Source organism: Schistocerca americana, chromosome 2 (assembly GCF_021461395.2).
Source record: "Schistocerca americana isolate TAMUIC-IGC-003095 chromosome 2, iqSchAmer2.1, whole genome shotgun sequence".
NCBI classification, from domain to species: Eukaryota; Metazoa; Arthropoda; class Insecta; order Orthoptera; family Acrididae; genus Schistocerca; species Schistocerca americana.
In genome coordinates, this window is record NC_060120.1 from 1,005,450,031 (window position 1) to 1,005,472,566 (window position 22,536).

Genomic DNA, 22,536 nt, shown 5'->3' on the forward strand with positions numbered 1-22,536 from the left:
TTAGTTGACATTAGCATAGTCGAGCGCCTCTGGTTCCTCTAATTTCTGGCCGTCCGTTATGGCCCAGCGGTTCTAGGCGCTTCAGTCCGGAACCACGCGGCTGCTACGGTCGCAGGTTCGAACCCTGCTTCGGGCATGGATGTGTGTGACGTCCTTAGGTTAGTGAGGCTGAAGTAGTTCTAAGTCTATGGGACTGGTGACCTCAGATGTTAAGTCCCATAATGCTTAGAGCAATTTCAACCCTCCTCTGTTTCTGGGAAACCCAACGACGTGTTTCTAACATAGGAGGGTAGAGTCTATATTCCACCGAATGTGTACAGTTCGATGCCATGTTGCTTCAGGCATGCATGCAAGATTAGCGTATAGGCAACGCTAAATTTTGCGTAGAAATCGTTACAAATTGCTGCCGGCTTTCGGTATGTGGACTTATCCTCGTTCCACCCACAGTCATGTCAAATAGGGCAGTGGAGCTGACAGAAATTCAGGGAAACCGCTTGTGCTTGCCCCCCAGGGGCTCAGCATTCATTTGCTGAGTACGGGCTTGGCGACCCCGGGGTCCTGAGCTGGGGACTGGTCAGCACCGCCAGTCTCCTGTCACCGTAACCCCCGGACATGCTTCAGCGACCACCGCATGGCGCGGCGGTGGAATATTGTGTGCTGCGGGGAATGGTAATCTTGGCTTGACGCCTGGATTGCGAGGAAGGTAAACCTCTATAAAAACCCCTCAATCTTACGGTGTGCTGCGCGCCTATAAGATGCATGGCTGTTGGGGTGGAACAGTCGCAAGCGGGCAACCTCTGGGGCACCTTCCGCACCCCAGTTGTATAAGGCTTACCTAGGCACGCGGGGCTCTGTCTAGGTGGACTTCTAGTTCCCTAGTTGCTCGTGGGACCGAGATGGAACCCTCGAACTTTTATTCTTCTCCTGCCAACGGAAAGGGTGGACCGCCGGTGGGTTCTAACACTCAATCCAACAAGAGGGCTCGTGTAGCCAGTCCTCCTGATTCAGGTAGTAGTAACAGAACGCATTCTGCTTCACAGAATGTGTTTTTCATAATTAAAAGAAAAGATGGGAGTTTTGAAAAAGTCTCGCCATTTTATATACAGAAGGGCTTAGAAGGTATTGCTGGCACATTAAAATCTGTAAAGCGCTTGCGAAATGGCACCTTGTTGGGTGAAACATCTAGCTTCCAGCAAGTCCAGAACCTTCAGAAGGCACAAATTCTCGGGGAGTTTGCGATAGAGACTGAATTTCATAACACCTTGAACTAAAGAAAGGGTGATGTGACTTGCAGAGATCTCGTTGACATTCCCCAAGACGAACTGAAGGCTGAATGGTCCCAGGAAGGATTTGTCGACGTGCAACACATTATGAAACGGGTGGATGGTGCTCTCATAAAGACCGACTGATTTATCCTTACATTTAACAGCACCAAATTGCCAGAGCATGTGAAGGCAGGTTTCCTACGTCTCAGTGTACGGCCTTATTACCCCAAACCCATGCGGTGTTTTAAATGCCAACACTTTGGACACACTACTCTCGGCTGTAGAGGGGAAGCCACTTGCGGGAATTGTGGTAAAGCCGCCCATGAGGGAGTTGGTTGCTCCTCTCCTCCCAAGTGTGTCAACTGCTCTGGGGATCACCCTGTGTGGAGTAGGGAATGCAGAGTTTTCCTTGAGGAACGGAAAATCCAGCAACTAAAAACTACAAAACGCATCCCGTATGGTGAGGCGACGAAAATCTACAAGTCCATGCAGCCGCCCACGTTCGCTGCTTCCTTTTCTTCCGTTCTCAAACAACCAGTCTTGAAAACCGATGCCGCTACACAAACGGAGGTTGCTAATGTCAGCACTAGCACCTGCGCTTGCCAATGTACGTGTGCTGCTGCCGTTCCTGTGAAGCCTGCTGGTCCCCCCCGGCCTTCTGACCAGGCCGTGGTAGCTGACATCATGGAACTTCCTGCCCCTTCCCGGGTCCAGTCTTGCGCACTGCCCAGCGCTGCTACACCCCCTACTGCTTCTGAGGTTTTGGCTCCAATGCCACCTCAGGCCAGAACATCGAAGCCAAAGACAAAGGTGAAGACTCCTGATGTGGATGTCATTCTCTCTGACGTCTCTCTCGACCCCTCTTCTGAGGCGATGGAGGTTGATGTCAGACTGGGGCAATCATCTCGCCCTAAAACTGAGCCTCCACCTGTTGTGGGCTCTCCTCCCCGACAGAAAGTGAGAATGAAGGTACTCCCACCCTGACAGATGGCTCCCATTATACAGTGGAACATGAATGGATTCCGGGCACATGTGGAGGAACTGAACCTCCTAGCACGGCAACGCCCCCTGTGCTTGTGTTTACAGGAAACGCATTTAAAACCATCTGATGCTCCTGACTGGAGAAAGGGCCAAAGGCGGAGTCGCTGTGTTTGTCAATAATGACCACCACTCCTCTGCTCTCCCCCTGCAAGCAGTTGCAGTTGAAATTCATTCACCTCGGAGGCTTACCGTTTGCTCCCTTTATTTACCCCCTCTGGATGCAATGACCTTAGACGCTCTCACAGATCTTATCGACCAACTCCCCCGCCCATTTCTCCTCCTGGGAGACTTCAATGCCCATCATGTCCTGTGGGGCTCCACTTCTCTTTGCGCTCGAGGTCGAATTTTGGAGAGCCTCCTAACATCTCAAGTGTTGTGCATCCTCAACACAGGTACTCCGACTCATTTCTCTACTGCTACAGGGTCATTCTCAGCCATTGACCTATCTTTCTGCTCTCCAACCCTCACCGACTCTGTTCACTGGGACGTCATTGACGACCTTCATTCCAGCGATCACTTCCCTATCCGCATTCATCTCCTGGATGGTGTATTGCTGGAGCAGCGGCCACCATCGTGGATGATTGCCAGGGCTAACTGGCCACTGTTCACTCGGTTGGCTGTCTTTGACCGCCACAATAACGTACAGGAATGGGTGGATCACATCACGCTTGTGGTCCATCATGCTGCTGACCTGTCCATACCACAGTCTTCTGGCACTCTTAAGCGGCTCCTTGTGCCTTGGTGGACAGAAGAGTGCTGTTCAGCCATCCGGGACAGGCGTGCGGCTCTTCGCCGATTTAAATGCCGCCCAACAGCGATCAATCTTACCGCCTTTCGAATCGCGATAGCCAGGACACGCCCTGTCATTAAAGAGAGCAAGAAAAGGTCATGGCAGGAGTTCCTGGACTCCATCAACCGTTCCACTTGTTCCACAAGAGTATGGGAAGCCATCCGGAGGATTTCCGGTAAACATAGCCGTTTACCAATAGCTGCTGTCCTGAACCAGGGATGCCTCCAAACGACACCCAGAGCCATTGCTCAGACGCTGGCAGAGCATTTTGCACAAAGTACTGCCACTGCAAATCAGGATACAGCGTTTCGTCGCTACCGCGCGACTGTCGAAAGAGCGACCATGGACTTTCGGTCGAACAGTTCCGAGGCCTACAATTCCCCTTTCTCCATGTGGGAACTTGAATCGGCACTTACTGAGACTTCTGACACTGCACCAGGTTACGACCGCATCCGGTACTCCATGCTTCGACATCTGCCAGCGGCGTCAAAGGAAATCCTCCTCGAATGTTTTAATCTCATATGGCAGACAGGAGTGTTCCCCACCTCGTGGAGGGAGGCAATTCTCATCCCTCTCCTCAAACCAGGAAAGGACCGCACATGTCCCGGTAGTTATCGTAGTATCGCCTTGACAAGCTGTGTCGGAAAGACCCTGGAACGGATGGTTAACCGGCGTCTGGTCTGGCTGTTAGAGACCAGACAGCTCCTTAGCCGCTTTCAGGGTGGATTCCGAAAATATCGGTCCACGGTCGACAACCTGATCCTCCTAGAGGCGGTTATTCAGCAGGCTTTTCTCCGTCAGCATGACTGTATCGGTATCTTCTTTGATATCAGTAGGGCATATGATACTACTTGGAGACACTGTATTCTTGCACAAATGCATCAATGGGGCTTTCGTGGCCGCCTCCCGATTTTCATTCGGTCTTTCCTGTCTCAGCGGTTTTTTCGGACCCGCGTTGGTAACACACTGTCTGATCGCTTTGAGCAAGAGAACGGTGTCCCCCAGGGCAGTGTTTTAAGCGTTACCCTCTTTGCCATAGCCATCAACAGTATAACGTCTACAGTGAGGAGTCCAGTACAGTGCTCCTTATTTGTGGACGACTTTGCTGTTTTCTGTTCCTCCTCCAGTGTTGCAACCGTGAGCCATCAGTTGCAGCTAACAGTGCGGCCGTTGGAGGAGTGGGCTGCAAAGACGGGTTCTCGGTTTTCTGCTGATAAGTGTGTTTGTGTTCATTTTAATCGTTCTCGTCATCTTTTTACTTTGCCTGCCTTGCATATGGGGGATACTGTCCTACATTTTAGAGACACAGTGCGGTTTCTGGGCCTAATTTTTGACTCCAGGTTATCATGGCTGCCACACCTACGTGACTTGAAAGCCAGAACCCTGAAGGCACTGAACATCCTCAAGTGCCTCAGCCACAGGTCTTGGGGCGCGGACAGGGCGCGTCTCCTACAGTTTTATGGAGCTTTTGTGCGTTCACGGCTGGACTAAGGGTGCACAGTACATGGGTCAGCGAGACCATCTTATTTGCGGATCCTTGACGCTGTTCACCATGCTGGGATCCGACTGGCCACGGGTGCTTATCGGACCAGTCCCGTACCCAGCCTCTGTGCTGAGTCTGGCGAACCGCCACTTACCATCCGGCGGCAGCTCCTGCTGGTGCGCCAGGCCTGTAAGTTTCTTGCAGCTCTCAGATCGCCTGCTCACCATCTTGTTGCCCATCCACCTCTGGACCGCCTTTTTTCCCGCTGTCCACGGGCTACGTTGCCGTTTGGGATCTGTGTGCAACGTGTACTAGAGTCCCTCGGTGTGGAGTCTGTACAACCCCAAATCCAAGGTTTTAACCGCCTGCCACCCTGGTTACTGAAGAGGCCTGGAGTCATTTTAGATTTATTTGCAGTACAAGAGAGATTGCACTCCTGCCACCGTTTTTAATGCAGCATTTTCTACCATTTTATCTGAGCACCATGACTATGTAGCTGTTTTTACGGATGGGTCGAAACAAGGGGATTCTGTTGGTTGCTCAGTTGTTTTTCCATATCGTGTCCTCAAGGTCCGACTGCCTCAGACTTTTACTGTCTTTGATGCAGAATTGTTTGCGATCTTGCGGGTACTGGAGCACATGAAACATTCTTCCTCTCCTAAATTTCTTGTCTGTTCCGATTCACTCAGTGCCCTTCACTCATTGCAACGTTTGTATCCGGCAGACAAAATTGTCCAGACCATCCAGGATGCCCTCCTCCGATTACAGCGACTGCGGAAGGTTGTAGCTTTCTGCTGGGTTCCGGGGCATGTTGGCATTGCTGGGAATGAGAGGGCAGATCTCGCAGCCAAGGAGGCGTGTCTCGCCCGACAAGTATCTCAGTGTGTTATCCCCTTGCACGCACTCACCTCGCTGTTGAGCTCACGGGTCATGCGTCGGTGGGAGGATGAGTGGCTGGAAGTGACTGACAATAAGCTCCGTATAGTCAAGCCCACAACGCGTGTGTGGTGTACTTCCTTTCAGCCCCATCGACGGGACGAGGTTCTCCTCACGCGGCTTCGAATAGGCCACAGCCCTATGACGCATGGCTTCCTGCTCCGGCGAGAGGACCCTCCAATGTGTGGTACTTGCGGCGTCCAGGTCACTGTGCGCCACGTTTTATTGGATTGCGTTTTATTTTCTGACCAGCGGGTCGCGGCTGACTTGCCAGCGGACCTGCCGTCTCTTTTAGGCAACACTCGGACGAATGTGGTTAAAGTTTTAAAGTCCTGTGCCCTGTCAAATGTTTTTACAAAGATTTTAGGGAGAGGATTTTAATTTGCTCACTGTGTGACAAGCTCACCCATATTTTATGTAAGTGGCCAGCCAACAACAATTTCCTGTGACATTCTTGTTGCTATGTTTCCCCTTTCCTTAGGTTTCTCTTTCTTATGTAGCATTTTCCTTCTTTTCCTGCTTTCTTTGAGTGTGTGCTTTAGTTTTCTTAGGTCTGTCCACATTCGTTCCTTTTAATGTGTGTCAGGGCGCTGATGACCTCGATGTTGAGCGCCCATAAGCTCCAACACACCACCACCACATCTTGCTCTTGCAATGGGAAACTGCCACTATAAGGAGGAAGAATCAGCAATGATCAACGGCCATAAGGATGAAGACGGCAATGAAAACTACTGTATCACTCTGAACAGAACACCTGTTTTGAAGATCTTACAAAAAAAAGTCCGAACAGGCCTTGAAGGCCCAACATTACCTACCGGCCGCCGTATCATCCTCTTCTCTTAGGCATCATCGGATGCGGATGCGGAGGACCGTGTCATCAGCTCATCCACTTCCCGGCAGTTGTCAGTTTTCGCGACCGCTCCTCAATTGGCGTCACGAGGGCTGAGTGCACCCTGCTCGCCGGTCGGGACTGTGGCCCATCCAAGGGTGTACCAAGCCTGTCAGTGCTTAAGGGGAGGTTTACTATCTTTGGCCCGAAAAAAAAACATGTTCGTTGCGAATTTGTTTCTCGAGATGTGTTACAGATATCAATGTCAAATTTAGTCAAAATGTTTATTGATACTTCCTCTACAAACAGGAATTTTTTCGACCGGAAATGTTGAAGAGCAAAGGCGGGAGTGCCGTCGGAACGAAACAAAATTTCGATGTAGACCTCCACGCGCGGTATGTCACAGATCAGCCGGCTCGTCTGAAATCAAAATTGAGTTGACGTTAGCGAATTGTATAAAATTCTTTAGGAGCTGTACCTCGCTTAAGTTATTTGTACCATAGGAAACAAAATGGCGGCCATTTGAAGAAAAATAGGGTTTTTTCATCGATTTTTCGACTTCGTCGGCCAAGTAAAAATATTTATAGTTGATGGATGGGAATAAACGTGGAACAACTCCTAGAAAATTTAGTTATCTCCATCGGAAACAAAGAAGCATGCCAATCGGTTCAGTAGATTTGAAGTTACCACACCGCGCGATAAAAAGAAAGTCATTTCGAGAAAAACGCTTTTGAAGTTTTGACTACGTATAAATGCAATATTATGCAACTTACGTTCTGCTATTCCGGGTCCATAAACTAGCCGTTCATCTTCGTCACAGAGGGCGTTTTTCTCGTTCTGGGCCATCCTCTGCTGCTCTAGAGCCGCTCGTACGGCCGGATTTTCTGCCGTTTGAATCCTGTGGTCGTGCGAATGCATGGCGAACTGCGTCGATTAGAGTCCCAGGGTGACGTCCATCGTTGCCATGGTCTTCAGAATTGCTGAATACTCTTCGTTGGAGCTGCTCACTGCCAGGAAAGTTTCAATCCCCACAGTCTTCGCACCAGAATGCAAATCCTTGGTGCCTAACTTCCAAACACAAGCGTTCAAACTTTCATTTGAATTTTGTGTATTTACTCCCAAGCACCGGTACAATAACTCGTCCTCCGAAAGAAAAAAACCGGTGCGTGAAAAAGGCCGATTTCGGGCAGGTGCATTTTTTTGTTCAACCGCGAATAACAAACATTTCCGTTCCGTATTCAGAGAAACCGTTTCAGGGGTGGATTCCAAACACTTTTGTTAAAAAAAATCGATTTTTTAAACCAAAAGATAGTAAATCTCCCCTTAACTTCGGTGATCTGAGGGGAACCAGTGTTACCACTGGGGCACGGCCGTTTTGATAATATTACACGAACAATAACTGCACACGTATCTTCCATAGAAGGTGCAATCATTGCTGTCAGTGGATATCCCAGTTCGAATGGCGTGTGCAAATTCGTTCCTACACCAGCGCACAGAAAACACCAATTTTCGTGCTGTTTGCGGACGAGACCATGTTTACAATACAAGGCATGTCCAACAGTATGAATAGTTATGTATGGGACAAGGAAACCCACACGCACTGATGTGTCTACGCTATCAACAGGCGTTTGCTATGAATTAATGTGCCGGTAATATCTACGATTTTGTGACTTGACTTTACCCACATCCTCACACATTGAACGGAGTCGTCTACAAAACGTTCATTCAGCATGTCCTCCCATAGTTCCTAGAAGATGTGACGTCGAAAATTCGTCAGCTGACATTAAACGTGACTAGGTACCGGCACAAACTGCGCTCGATGTTAGGAACCACACTGAAGTACATTTTGGACGACAATGGTTGCTCCCGGTGGTCCTGTCGAATTGACACCGTGGACACCTTCTTCTGGGTTCAAAATGGTTCAAATGGCTCTGAGCACTATGGGACTTAACTTCTAAAGTCAAAGTCCCCTAGAACTTAGAACTACTTAAACCTAACTAACCTAAGACATCACACACAGCCATGGCCGAGGCAGGATTCGAACCTGCGACCGTAGCGGTCGCGCGGTTCCAGACTGAAGCGCCTAGAACCACTTGGTCACCCGTGCCGGCCCTTCTTCTGGCGGCATATGATATTCTTCAGCGTCTAGAACAAGTGGTTCAAATGGATCTGAGCACTGTGGGACTTAACATCTGTGGTCATCAGGCCCCTAGAACTTAGAACTACTTAAACCTAACTAACCTAAGTACATCACACACATCCAAGCCCGAGGCAGGATTCGAACCTGCGACCGTAGCAGTCGCGCGGTTCCGGACTGAGCGCCTAGAACCGCTAGACCACCGCGGCCGGCCGTCTAGAACAGTCGATATGGGTTGCTGCACACTCTGCCATGATGATGTTGGTCAAAGTTTTGACCTATACCTGTGAGAGTTGTTCTGTTCACTGAAAGAAGACACTAAACGCAGTGTGATAACAATGTACGTATTCTGTCTGACTTTTAATGCATTCCTCTGTGTTGCGTGCTCTAGCCTTTTGTTTCTGCATATTACAGACTTCTCCGCAGGTGTCAAGATATTTGCGCAGAAACAAGGGTGACTGGTGTAACAAACCTAACACACCATAACTGCATTGTTACTCTGTAACTGTGGGTCCCTTATACCAATATACTTCGATGGCATTCCGCTAAGAGTTTCTAGGTGGAGCTCCGATTAACCATATATTTAAAAAGCCACCATCAAACTGCGCTTTTTGTCTTCTGGACGATCTGAGTGGCCGAGCGGTTCTAGGCGCTTCAGTCTGGAATCGCGCGACTGCTACGGTCGCAGGTTCGAATCCTGCCTCGGACATGGATGTTTGTGATGTTCTTAGGTTAGTTAGGTTTAAGTAGTTCTAAGTGCTAGTGGACTGGTGACCTCAGACGTTAAGTCCCATAGTGCTCAGAGCCATTTGAACCACTTTTTGTCTTCTAAAATCAGAAAACAAGTCACCTGTGACACATCCTTTATCATTAAATATTATAAAAATGGAAGTACATAAGTATATTCATATATAAACGTAAGTATGTTCCACATATCCTCCTAAACCACTGGACTGATTTCAACCCAGCTTGGTACACATTCAACTTAACCCCATGAAGTGGTTGGGGATGAAAAAGTAGTGTAGTTCGCGGCACTCGAATTCCCAGACTTAATTCATGCAGTATTTCAAAATGAGAACAGTTACTGACTCCCACGAAATGATTGAAGGAAAAAAGTTTATTACTTACTCTGTTTTCACTGGTCATGCAATAAAACTGCATCACAAAGCACGATGTTTTAATTTTTGTGCCAACTGCATTCTTGGCACATTTCACAGATAGTATTCTTATATACTACTGAACCTACCTGCAGTAATATATCTTCGTCCGACACGTTATTCGGGAGAAATTACGTCATAGAGATTGAGCTGCGTGAAATGGATATTGCACGACGCCATTTGCTACAGATACAGGTGGAACATGTTTACAAATATTTGCGAAATATGTTACATACATGCGAAACGCGCGTACTTTGGCAAAACCGCGGCCGAAGGCTCCTACTAAACCCCTGAATCGATTTCTGCCAAACGTGGTACACATATTACTATCCGTAAAGAAATACTCCTGGGGACAAGAACTAGCAATCTGCTGTTAGGGTGGCGGTGATAAGGGGGGAAAGAAAGGGGGGAGGAAAGGATGTTCAGAGAGGAAGGCAGGAGGAATGGACAAAGAGAGAAGGAACGACGAGATGGACTAATGGAAGTGGAACAAAGACATACTCGTGCAACGCTGGGCACACAGCTAGTTATTTACAAACCACGTGTTCTAATGTCTGAAAATTTATGTGCCCCCCTCACACCTACGTGGAATGAACGGCGTGAAATAGCAATAAAGGAGAAGCTGATTTGTGTACACTAATATAAACTATCAACAACGTCGGAAAGGATTGTAATTGGTATGAAATGTGTAGCTGATAATATTCAAGAGGACACAAAAACTCAAATAATCGTTTGAGGAATAGAAAAACGAGTTCTTTCCTGTGTTAAAGACAACTGACTGTTCCATGCGAAAGAATTCGGGAAGGGTCTGTGGCGTAACCTCTGTCCAACAGCTGTCGCCCGTTATGCGGTCCTTGATTTCCACCTGCAAATCGAGTCCGGAACCTGTAAAGATGACTTCGACTCGTGCTTTAATTTGTTTCAGATCAGCAAAATCTCAGTTTAGATTAACGTGTGTGACTACCGGCCGCCTTCTTGACAGAATCGTTAACAAATACGCCATGTAACGTGACAATGGTTTTATATAATAATTCGAAGAACAGAAACTGGGCAAATAAAAGTATCGTCTTTTTTCGCTAAAACTACGTTTAAGTCAACGAAACTAATGCATAAACATGCTTGTTGAGAAATACGGTTGCGCATCGTAGTTAGAATAAGAATAACTCAACATATTAACACACTAAACCAGACAAAATAAACGATGCGAAAAGACAAGAATCTACTATTTTTATTACTATAGTATTCATTAACTACATCAAAACAGAGCTACAGAAATACACTTTAGACATGTTGATTTCTTTGGCGTGTTACACACATCTCTTAAAACGAGAACGAGAAGAGATTTACTTCCAAGAAACATATTTTGAGTATTTGTTTATACATTTCTTGTTAAGACATGCGGCGCTGCAGATTTTATTATGTTTCAAACGTATTAATCCTTGGCACACCAGCACATCTGGCTGCTTCTTACTCCGTAGCACAGTTTTTGCGTAGGTACTGATGATGTGAGTATAGCACCTAAGATATGCTATCTGCACACGTATTAAAATCTACTGTCTTGTCCACATCGGAAGAAAAATGATTACATTTTAGTTCGTACATATTGATATTACCAAGGAGGGTCCAACGGGCGATCATGACGTATTTTTATTATATAAAATTGTACCACTATGTAACTGTTAAATGTTAGCCCGGCTATTATGAATGCCTTGGAAGACATTGGTGGTTGAATGTGATAAAACGTTATCTAAAACCAAGATTTCGGTTACATCCTGTGACAATGGATGAAGTACCGAAGATAAGAACACGTGACAGTCGTTTCAGCTCATCATTATAATTCGCAGAACAGACCAAGGTCTGCCGCCAGCAAAATTATCGTCAATTACAAAGAGTATATAAAGCATCGCAGCCCATAGAGACCACAACACGACTCTTCAAGATGTTCAGACACACACTACTCGTCTTGGCCCTCGCAACCTGTGTGCTGGGTGAGTACAGAGGAAGAGAACACAGTTCTCAAATTAGCTGTCTCTGTATTTAGTCGAGCAGAAGCTCCACTGAGCTTTTGTGACGATTTGAAACGGCCAGATTAATCTGGTACAAAGTAAAGGTAGAGGGCATCTTGCGAAGAGTATTGCCGTTGTACGATCTCCGAGCAACGTTTCGACAGCTGATTACTGTGCCGTTTGATATTGATTGCTGCATCGTAGTCATATGCACATTTTTTTTCTAATCTTCGATGCTAGTCTCCTGCCGCGCGAAAGAGAATCTGCGCAGTTTAGATGGGGACGTGGGGAATGAACGGCAGACTATTCCGTTTTGTTGACTTTTGAAATGTGCTCTGTTGTGAGAAAGGCTCTCGTGATGGGCAAATTTTAAGGTTTCAGTACATTTCAGGACTACGTTTGCAGTTTATGACAAGTACGCAGTATGAAAGAGTTGACTGAACGTAACGTCGCTGTGTTTGTCTGCAGGTTCGGCGCTGCCAGTGCGTCGTCTGTCCCACACTGGACCGGATCGGCGTTTCTCGCTCTCCAGGGGGCGTATCTACGGGGGACACGACGCCACCAGAGGTGAGCATCCACATGCTGAGGGTCTTCGCTTGCAGTATTCTATCTGGTCAAGAATACGCTTTGTCCGTGAAGTGATGTCGTTGTAGACAACGTGTGTGAGCACATTTTAACGGGATAAACGATCAACGAAGTCTAGATTAACGATCAAAGAGGTCTAGATTTGCACAAAGTATAACTACTTTATACTTTATTAGCGGCCTGTATACTACTTAAATTGATTAAACCACAATCCCAAATGTATTCATTATTTCTACTGAATGCATTTTTACGTAGACAAGGTGGTAAAAATAGTCTGAAAAGCTTGTAGTGGTGTTGCAGGGTAGGTAGCGATGAGAAATAAATTAGCCGATCAGGCCGTTGAGCGAGCAAATTCAAGCAGTCCTCCTGAGAAGATGTTGCCAAACGTGTTCTTGGGGATGAGATGGTAGTAAGGGTCGAACCCGAGCCAAAGGCTGAGCAGTCTCGGGCGATCCGATCTACGGTATGAGAACAATTTATACGAACTGTGTCAACCAACGACATGATTGGCTAACTTCAATGTTAATTAACTCTGAAGCTGTTGTTGTGGTCTTCAGTCCTGAGACTGGTTTGATGCAGCTCTCCATGCTATTCTATCCTGTACAAGCTTCTTCATCTCCCAGTACCTACTGCAACCTACATCCTTCTGAATCTGTTTAGTGTAGTCATCTCTTGGTCTCCCTCTACGATTTTTACCCTCCACGCTGCCCTCCAATACTAAATTGGTAATCCCTTGATGCCTCAGAATGTGTCCTACCAACCGATCCCTTCTTCTAATCACTTTGTGCCACGAACTCCTCTTCTCCCCAATCCTATTCAATACCCCCTCATTAGTTATGTGATCTACCCATCTAATCTTCAGCATTCTTCTGTAGCACCACATTTCGTAAGCTTCTATTCTCTTCTTGTCCCAACTATTTATTGTCCATGTTTCACTTCCATACATGGCTACACTCCAAACAAATACTTTCAGAAACGACTGCCCTGACACGTAAATCTATACTCGATGTTAACAAATTTCTCTTCTTCAGAAACGCTTTCCTTGCCATTGCCGGTCTACATTTTATATCCTTTCTACTACGACCATCATCAGTTATTTTGCTCCGCAAATAGCAAAACTCCTTTACTACTTTAAGTGTCTCATTTCCTAATCTAATTCCCTCAGCATCAGCCGACTTAATTCGACTACATTGCATTATCCTCGTTTTGCTTTTGTTGATGTTCATCTAATATCCTCCTTTCAAGACGCTCTCCATTCCGTTCAATTGCTCTTCCAAGTCCTTTGCTGTCTCTGACAGAATTACAATGTCATCGGCAAACCTCAAAGTGTTTATTTCTTCTCCATGGATTTTAACACCTACTCCGAATTTTTCTTTTGTTTCCTTCACTGCTTGCTCAATATACAGATTGAATAACATCGGGGAGAGGCTACAAACCTGTCTCACTCCCTTCCGAACCACTGCTTCCCTTTCATGTTTTAGCCGAGCGGTCTAAGGCACTGCAGTCATGGACTGTGCGGCTGGTCCTGGCGGAGGTTCGAGTCCTCCCTCGGGCATGGATGTGTGTGCTGGTCCTTAGGATAATTTAGGTTAAGTAGTGTGTACGCTTAGGGACTGATGACCTTAGCAGTTAAGTCTCATAAGATTTCACACACATTTGAACATTCGAACCTTTCATGTCCTTCGACTCTTATAACTGCCCTCTGGTTTCTGTAGAAATTGTAAAGAGCCTTTCGGCGTAACTTATTGAATTTGTTTCTTAACATTTATCTATCAGCACAGCCGACCCTACATCACCCTCTCATGGTTTCCAGACCGTTGCTGGCCACCATCTATAATGTAATATTCGTTGTAGTTGTACTATTTATTTCTTAGCCTAGTTAAGAGTTTTTATGTTGACATCTTTATATAATCTCATTAGCTGTACAGTAATGTTATCGGCATTTAACGGTTCAGATGGCTCTGAGCACTATGGGACTTAACAGCTGATGTCATCAGTCCCCTAGAACTTAGAACTACTTAAACCTAACTAACCTACGCACATCACACACATCCATGCCCGAGACAGGATTCGAACCTGTGACCGTAGCGGTCGCGTGGTTCCAGACTGAAGCGCCTAGTACCGGGAATTTAATCTGTGGCCTCTAAAAGACACGGTAATTAGCGTCCATTTTGGTTTACTGGTAAGTTTTTTACAAGAATTAAGTTCCGTGGTCTTAAACATCATTGTCTCAGAAATATATGTTGGCGGACAAAAAATATTGCAATCGATAAACACTGTGAGCATCGTCATGCAAAGCAGACCACACTTATACTAGCCCAAACATGGGGTGCCTTATCGAGAGTTAAAATTGTCCACCCATCTAAAATTTGGTGTAGAGATACTCCTCAAGTAATGCATGCTGGTTGTTGCTCCGACGGAAAAAAGAACGATGCCAGAGTATTTTGCGCTGTGTGGAAGGGTGCTTAACAGATTTCCTTCCCGTCAGTCGCTGTAAGACGCTATGCCACTACAGAAAAGTTTGAGTCCGACTGCTGTTTGCTGTTTCTAATTTCCAGTTTCTCGTCGTAATAACGCATTTCGGTAGCTTTGGAGAATTGTCGCAGCAGGCAGAGCGAGTTAACAATGGACTGTCCATGGTCCATGGTCATAGTAGTACTGATTTTCCCTGAGCTCAGGTACGGAGAACATTATCTTCTAGATACCTAGATGTCACCCTTCTCCATTTGTGCAAAATAGTTCAAATGGCTCTGAGCACTATGGGATTTAACTTCTGAGGTCATCACTCCCCTACAACTTAGAACTAGTTAAACCCAACTAACCTAAGGACATCACACAGATCCATGCCCGAGGTAGGGTTCTAACCTACGATATTAGCGGACGCGCGGTTCCAGGCTGTAGCGCCTAGAACCGTTCGGCCACCCCGGACGGCCATTTGTGCAATAATCTTAGTTCGTATCAGAGAAAATTAATCTCAGTCACTATAGCGAAAGTTTACGTATGGAATTACAACTAATCGTCCTCGTTTATGTTAATTATGTCTTCGAAACAGTCTAAACAGCACAAAAAATGAGGTGTCGGGAATGTAATAGCAAATGGGTGATCACAGCTATTGGTAACTGGACGTTCAACTTCACCTTGTATCAGATTTTCCTTACAACTTCCTGAAATTTAAAAATTCTCTCCGCCGGTAGGCTAACGGCGGAAGGCAAGTGACATCACGGGTGGTGATCCGCTAGTTGAGTGGAAACTTCAGACTCGGCGCCCGCTGTGGCTGTTGGAGAGAAGACGGCTATCTACAGACAATGGGGCACTATCATTTTTCGCATTTCATTGTTATATACAAAAACATATAATCTATGCTCACACACATATGTCAACAGAACATTGGAAATTTAATACAGCCAAGCGATGGTGTGTTGACAGCACATTTCGTGGATCTTCTTCGCAGGCGAGTTTCCGTACCAGGTGTCCCTGCAGCACGTGGTGCTGGGTCTGCGGTACCACAACTGTGGCGGCTCCATCCTCTCCAGCACTGCCATCCTCACCGCAGGACACTGCGCGGTCAGCCTCGGCCATTACGTCGTGAGTATGCCTACAAGGGTGCACTACACTACACTTGCATGACCTTTTTTTCCGCAGAAGTTTCGTTCAATTTGTATGTTCGATACCTGAGACACACATATACAGGAGGAAATGTATTGTGAGACTGGGTGGTGCTTTGGATTAGTTGAGATAGAACAGTGACCATCTCGTGCCATTACGGAACTTTTCCTTTAATTAGTCAGATCGAACGTGGCTTAGGACATTATGCTGACAGCTGACTTGCTGTTAACCCTTTCAAACCCTCTGGCTATAATTGTGTATGTTACCTTTTACTGTGTCTCTATTGCAACAAAAGAATTTTTTCAAATGGAAACATGAGGTACACATTTGTGAATGCTCAGCCTTTTTATCATGCGCAAGTGCTGCCAACTACCGGACCCGGACTTCTCAATGAAGATATCAGCAAGTCAATGTAATAGCGCACAGCAGCTCGTGACCACAACAATACACGGATGTGGTCGGTTGGCACTATTCCACGGTATAATTCAGCATTGTTATTGTTGTTCTACACGGTAATATGTGAATGATCACTTAAATATTTATTAAGATAGAGAATATTTCGTAATTAACCCGCCAGGGTAGCCGAGAGCGCTAACGCGCTGCTTCCTGGACTCGGGTAGGCGCGCCGGCCCCGGATCGAATCCGCCCGGCTGATTAACGACGAAGGCCGGTGTGCCGGCCAGCCTGGATATGGTTTTTAGGGGGTTTTCCACATCGTACTACGTGAATATCCGGCTGGCTCCCACGTCCCGCATCAGTTACACGACTCGCAGACATTTGAAACTCTCGCACTATTTAACGATTTACACTAGACGCAGGCAGCTGGGGTACACTAATTCCGTCCCAGGGGGTATTTGGTAGCGGCAGGAAGGGCATCCGGCCACCCCTTAAAATTAACCATATCAACTCCGTTCTTAACCCTGCCGACCCTGCGCACAATGCGGGATAAAGGGAGTTGTAAAAGAAAGAAGAAAGAAAGAAAGAAAGAGAATATTTCGTAATGAGTTGTTTTAGTCCATAAAAAGCCAATACCAAATGCACAAAGCTATTTTCGAAAACGGGTACTTATATTGCAACTGAAATCTTGCATCTAAAATAGTTAAAAATCACCTAAGAACACTACCATAAGAAAATTCCAGAAGAAATTCAGATCCGAAATGGTTAGTTTCATGTTCTACGTTTTAAGGTCGGTTAACCCGAAGGGAGTGAACCAATTCAACATCTCAAAGCACTCTCCAGAAAAAATAGTTTAAGCCTTTCTACTATTAAATCATGATATCCCAATAAAAGTAGATAATTTTACGTGTTCTCAGAGTAAAGTAGATGAAACACATTTTCAGAATATAGTGAGCCACAGCTCGTAAATATAAGGAGCAGAGAAATTAATGAAAACGAGACAGGTGGATTAAAGTGAGTAAACTGTTTATTATTTTAAAAGTAGTAGCCATAACTATTAACACATTTACCCCACTGTAAGACAAGACAGTCAACGTCAGCAATTTTGTATTGAAACATTATTGTACCCAGACTTGCAGCTCTCCTTCCAGGGCAAATCGAAGTCCACATATGTCTTTCTTCAGGGCTCGAAAAATGTGGAAATCCCATGCGTAGAGATCGGAAGGAGGATGTGTGAGGGCTTACTAGTGAAAAGACTGTAGTGTACTTGAGACAACAGGCACGCCATTTCCGGTAAAGCCATGATGACATTTTTCTTTGACTGGGTGGGCTAGCTACACATTGAATTTCTGGAACACGGCACCACAATAATGCACAATGGTACGTGGACACATTGCAAAAAATGGAAGCAAGTCCAAACGCCCAGGAATGATGACGGACGGCATCATTCTGTTGTTGGATGATGTCGGCCCATATTTTTCCAACGTTGTTTCAACTACGCTGCAGAAATTTGGCTGGGAAGCCTTTACCATCACAAAGCCCCATCTCTTCCCATGGGATTTCCATATTTTTTGGAACCCTGAAGAAAGATGTGCTTCGGATGAAGAGGTGCTCGCCTCGGTACAATCACGGTTTTGCACTCAACCGCACATATTTATCCGTGAACGCATTGACCGTCTTTTAGAGTGGCTCAATGTATTAATACTTATAGTGACTACTATTGAAATAATAAACAGTTTATTTACTTTTATCCGTCTGTGTCGTTTTCATTTGACTGCCACTTGTATTTCATGATCGTCGTGAGTAGCAGCCAATAGCTGAATTTAAAAATTCTTTAACAATCACTCGACAGACCATCAAAAGATCCATAAAGTGATTTAACATCATATTCGGCGTTATAACACCATGTTAGGCGTGAGATAATAAAATGAAATCCATGAATTACTGCGTGACGACAGTGACGAATTTATAGATTTTATTTTATTAAAGATTTATTAGTTATTTTACACGTCTAATAAGATGCAGGAAATGCTTTTATGAATCTGACGATGATCTGTGGTTGCTGAATAAAGAAATTTTGTCAGCAGCTCTTTGAGGTAATAATGGCTTTCCTCACGGTAGATGATGTTGACGCTAATAGTACATGAAAATAATGCTCATCCAACGGTACGCACTATCATCGAATCAGTAGTTCATCTCGCCATTACCGAAAGAATATCATTCTTAGAACATCTCTTTATTAATTAACAACTAACAACCAAGAAGTGAATAGTTCTATGAAATCCTGCTCGCCACTCGCGGAATCATTTTGTAATGTGTCGTGATAAAATTGGTTACAAATTTTAATGAGCAGTATAGTATACTGAGCTAGAATTCCTCTGGCGTCTTCATATAGTGACGACAAACTTTACGCTGAAAATAAGTGAAAGAAGAATGAAGTAATACCACAGTAAGATAATTTTATTAACACTTCATCGGCACTCTCACTCACAAAATGAAAAGGCGAACAAAATCATTGACACAGACTCATGAAGAGGCTCTTAGTTGCATGCTCAACGCTGTTATGGATATTTATTCTTGGCTGTGGAACAGATTAAACCCCTGATAATGGAATATCAAAAGTTTCTAACAAAGCAATCTAGCAAAGCACTAAGACAAATCGACGCACCACGAAAGAATTATCCGAATAGGGCGTAAATCGGTACATGTGATATACATGTAGAGACAGACAAATGATTACAATTTGAGAAAAACAGAATGATTGTTCAAGAGAAAGAGCTTCACAAACTGAGCAAGCCAGTAACGCGTCGGCCCACCTCTGTCCTTTGTGCAAGCAATTATTCGGTTTGGCATTGACTGATACAGTTGTTGGATGCCGTCCTGAGTAATATCGTGCCAAATTCTATTCAACTGTTGCGTTAGATCGTCAAAATCCCGTGACAGTTGGCGGCCCCTCCCCATAATGCTCCAAACGTTCTCAATTGGAGAGATATCCGGCGGTCTTGCTGGCCAACGTATGGTTTGGCAAGCACGAAGACAAGCACCAGAAATTCTCTCCGTTTTTTGTGAATGAAATGTATGTCCAGGATGACTTGCCGTGAAGGGTAACAAAACAAAACCAAACGGGTTCTTCTATGAAAAAAAAAATGGCTGCTCGGTCCATCGCTCCTGACTGTCGAGCCGTATAGCTGGCGACAATCAAGTAGGTATCCCACCACTATCTGAGACGTCTCCCTTCACGTCTTCGGCCTGGAATTGAGGGCTGGAGAGGAACTGAGCCCTGATGGTCAGCGAAGACGTGTGTTGAGATGCCCCGGCCAGTGGTGGGTACCAAGTTGCCCTTCATTCCTAGCCACCGCATGGCTGTGTTGACTTAGCCGCTGCAGCTACATGCAGCGCCAGTGGCTACGTAGTTCGCCTGGCTGCCGCTAGAGGTAGGAGGATCGCGCTATAGTTCTAACTAAGCGCGATCCCCTCCTAAAAATACCGGATGCGGCCGCCATGTTGGATTATCAGCGCGGTACTTCCTGCCGCGCCCAGTTAGGAGCTACTATCTTCAGGAAGTGTGACGTATGGCGCGGCTCTTATCAGTACTTGCAGGCATGTAACTCATGTTCTGACTGCTTTCTGCGGCTGTGTATTATGAAGCTGCTGCATTTTATTTTATTCGAAGCAACTGCATGTTTTTTCCCAGCCATGCATCTTATTTAATTACTCATAATGATTATATCATTTCATTGATTGTATCTGCAGGATTTCCGACTCCTGGGGAGGTGGGTGGGCTATTTTTTATCTATAATAAACAATACTATACATTGATCTTGTCAAAAGCCGAGAAGCGATTCTTCTTACAAGGGAACCTCCCCATCGCACCCCCCTCAGATTTAGTTATAAGTTGGCACAGTGGATAGGCCTTGAAAAACTGAACACAGATCAACTGAGAAAACGGGAAGAAGTTGTGTGGAACTGTGAAAAAATAAGCAAAATATACAAACTGAGTAGTTCATGGGAAGATATGCAACATCAAGGAAACTGGAATCGCAGGAGCGCCGTGGTCTCGTGGTAACGTGGGCAGCTGAGGAACAAAAAGTCCTTGGTTCAAATCTTCCATCGAGTGAAAACTTTAATTTTTTATTTTCAGTTTATGTGACAAACTCTTATGTTTTCATCACTTTTTTGGGAGTGATTATCACATCCACAAGAAAACCTAAATCGGGCAAGGTAGAAGAATCTTTTTACCCATTCGCAAAGTGTACAAGTTAGGTGGGTCGACAACATATTCCTGTCATGTGACGCACATGCCGTCACCAGTGTCGTATAGAATATATCAGATGTGTTTTCCTGTGGAGGAATCGGTTGACATATGACCTTGCGATCAAATGTTTTCGGTTCCGATTGGAGAGGCACGTCCTTTCGTCTACTAATCGCACGGTTTTGTGATGCGGTCGCAAAACACAGACACTAAACTTATTACAATGAACAGAGACGTCAATGAACGAACGGACAGATAATAACTATGCGAAAATAAAGAAAGTAAAATTTTCACTCCTGGGAAGACTTGAACCAAGAACCTCTCCTTTTGCAGCTGTTCACGCTACCACGGGACCACGGCGCTCCTGAGCTCACGTTCTCCTTGTTATTGCCTATACGGCACATGGACTACTGAGTTTGTAGATTTTGCTTATTTTTTCACAGTTTCACACAACTTCTTCCTGTTTTCTCAATTGATCTGTGTTCAGTTTATCAAGGCCTATCCACTGTGCCAACTTATAACTAAATCTGAGGGGGGTCCGATGGGGAGGTTCCCTTGTTAGTGTTTTAGCTCTCAGGGGCACTCTGGGATGCTCTCTGGGTCATTCTGGGATTGTCTGTGGATCACTGTGGAATTTTTTCTAGGTCTTTTTTTTATTCTCTTAGTTGGCAGACTTATTTCAAAATGGTTTATTTTTTGTTGTTATGTATTTGTTTTTAATTTTATTTCTTTATTATAAAGCAAGATAATGACCGCCCACACACGACGATTGTCTCTAGTGCTTGCCTTCATGCTTGCCGTACCTTAGCTTGACCAGTAAGGTCGACGGACTTATCCTCACTCCACAAGGTATGGAGCATAATGCTCAGCGCCCTCCTACCAGCTTGGGGTTTTGATGATCTAATACGCTAACTGAACAGAAACTGACACGACTTCCCTCAGGAGGACGTCAAACAGCTTTCTCAATCAAGGCCAAATGGAATAACTGATTGCATAAGGTCCAGAGATGAACAAGTGCGTTATTGACCCATTCTATTTGTGATGCTCTTTCTCTTGAATTAACCATCCACTTTGTTTGCGTCCACATGTGCATCACATCCAGCGATTTCCATTCCATTCGGATAATTCCTTCGTGGTGGATTGTTTTTCTCTGAGAGTGTAGATTGTACATTGAGGCTATCAATTCTCTCTGAAGACATATTACAAACTCCCTGAAACCGAGATACTCTCAATGGAAGCACATTTGACGGTGCAACGTTTCGTTAACAGGCCGTGGCCGGAGACTACGACCTGAGCAGCAATGAGGGCAGCGAGCAGGAGATCCGAGTCTCGGACCAGACGGTGCATCCGCTCTATCCAGGGTGAGTACGAAACATGTAAACCCAATGCCAACGCCGTTAACAGAGCCCCGTCATTTTAAGGGACCAAAAGTCGAGTCATGAGTTACTGATATACCTTATTCCATAAAACTCAACTGGGTTTAGTCGTATAGCACATATACATCTAGTTCTACATGGTTACTCTGTAAATCACACTTCAGTGGCTGGCTGAGGGTTCATCAAACCATCTTCACGCTGATTCTTTGTTATTCCACTCTCGAACAGCGCGCGGAAAAAAATAACAACGATATATTTCCGTACGAGCTCTTATCTCCCTTATTTTATTATTGCGATCTTAACTCCCTACGTAGGTCGGCATCAAAAAAATATTTTCGCCTTCGAAGGAGAAAGGTGGTCATTTAAATTTCGTGAGAAGATCCCGCTGCAACGAAAAACGACTTTATTTTAATGATTTCCAACCCCAAACCTTTCATCATGTCCATGACACACTCTCCAATATTTCTCGATAGTACAAAATGTCCTGCCCTTCTTTGAAATTTCTCGTTGTACTCCGCAATCTTGTCTAATAAGGAACCCACACCGCACAACATTACTCCAAAAGACGACGGACAAGGGTGGTGTAGACAGTCTCCTTAGTAGATGTGTTTCGCCTCAGTGTTCTGCTAACAAAACGCAGTTTTTGGTTCGCCTTCCCCACAACATTTTCCATGTGT

At 45.4% G+C, this 22,536-nt stretch overlaps 1 protein-coding gene across 1 annotated transcript in view; it reads left to right on the forward strand.

Moving 5' to 3' along the window:
• LOC124594606 (trypsin-1-like) overlaps window positions 1-22,536 on the forward strand; it is a 70,162-nt gene that overhangs the window by 43,678 nt on the left and 3,948 nt on the right. Inside the window, exons 2-4 of the mRNA XM_047132979.1 lie at window positions 12,113-12,211; window positions 15,656-15,814; window positions 21,753-21,844. Of these exons, the coding sequence (XP_046988935.1) occupies window positions 12,113-12,211; window positions 15,656-15,814; window positions 21,753-21,844 (350 nt within the window). The remainder of the gene's footprint in view (window positions 1-12,112; window positions 12,212-15,655; window positions 15,815-21,752; window positions 21,845-22,536) is intronic.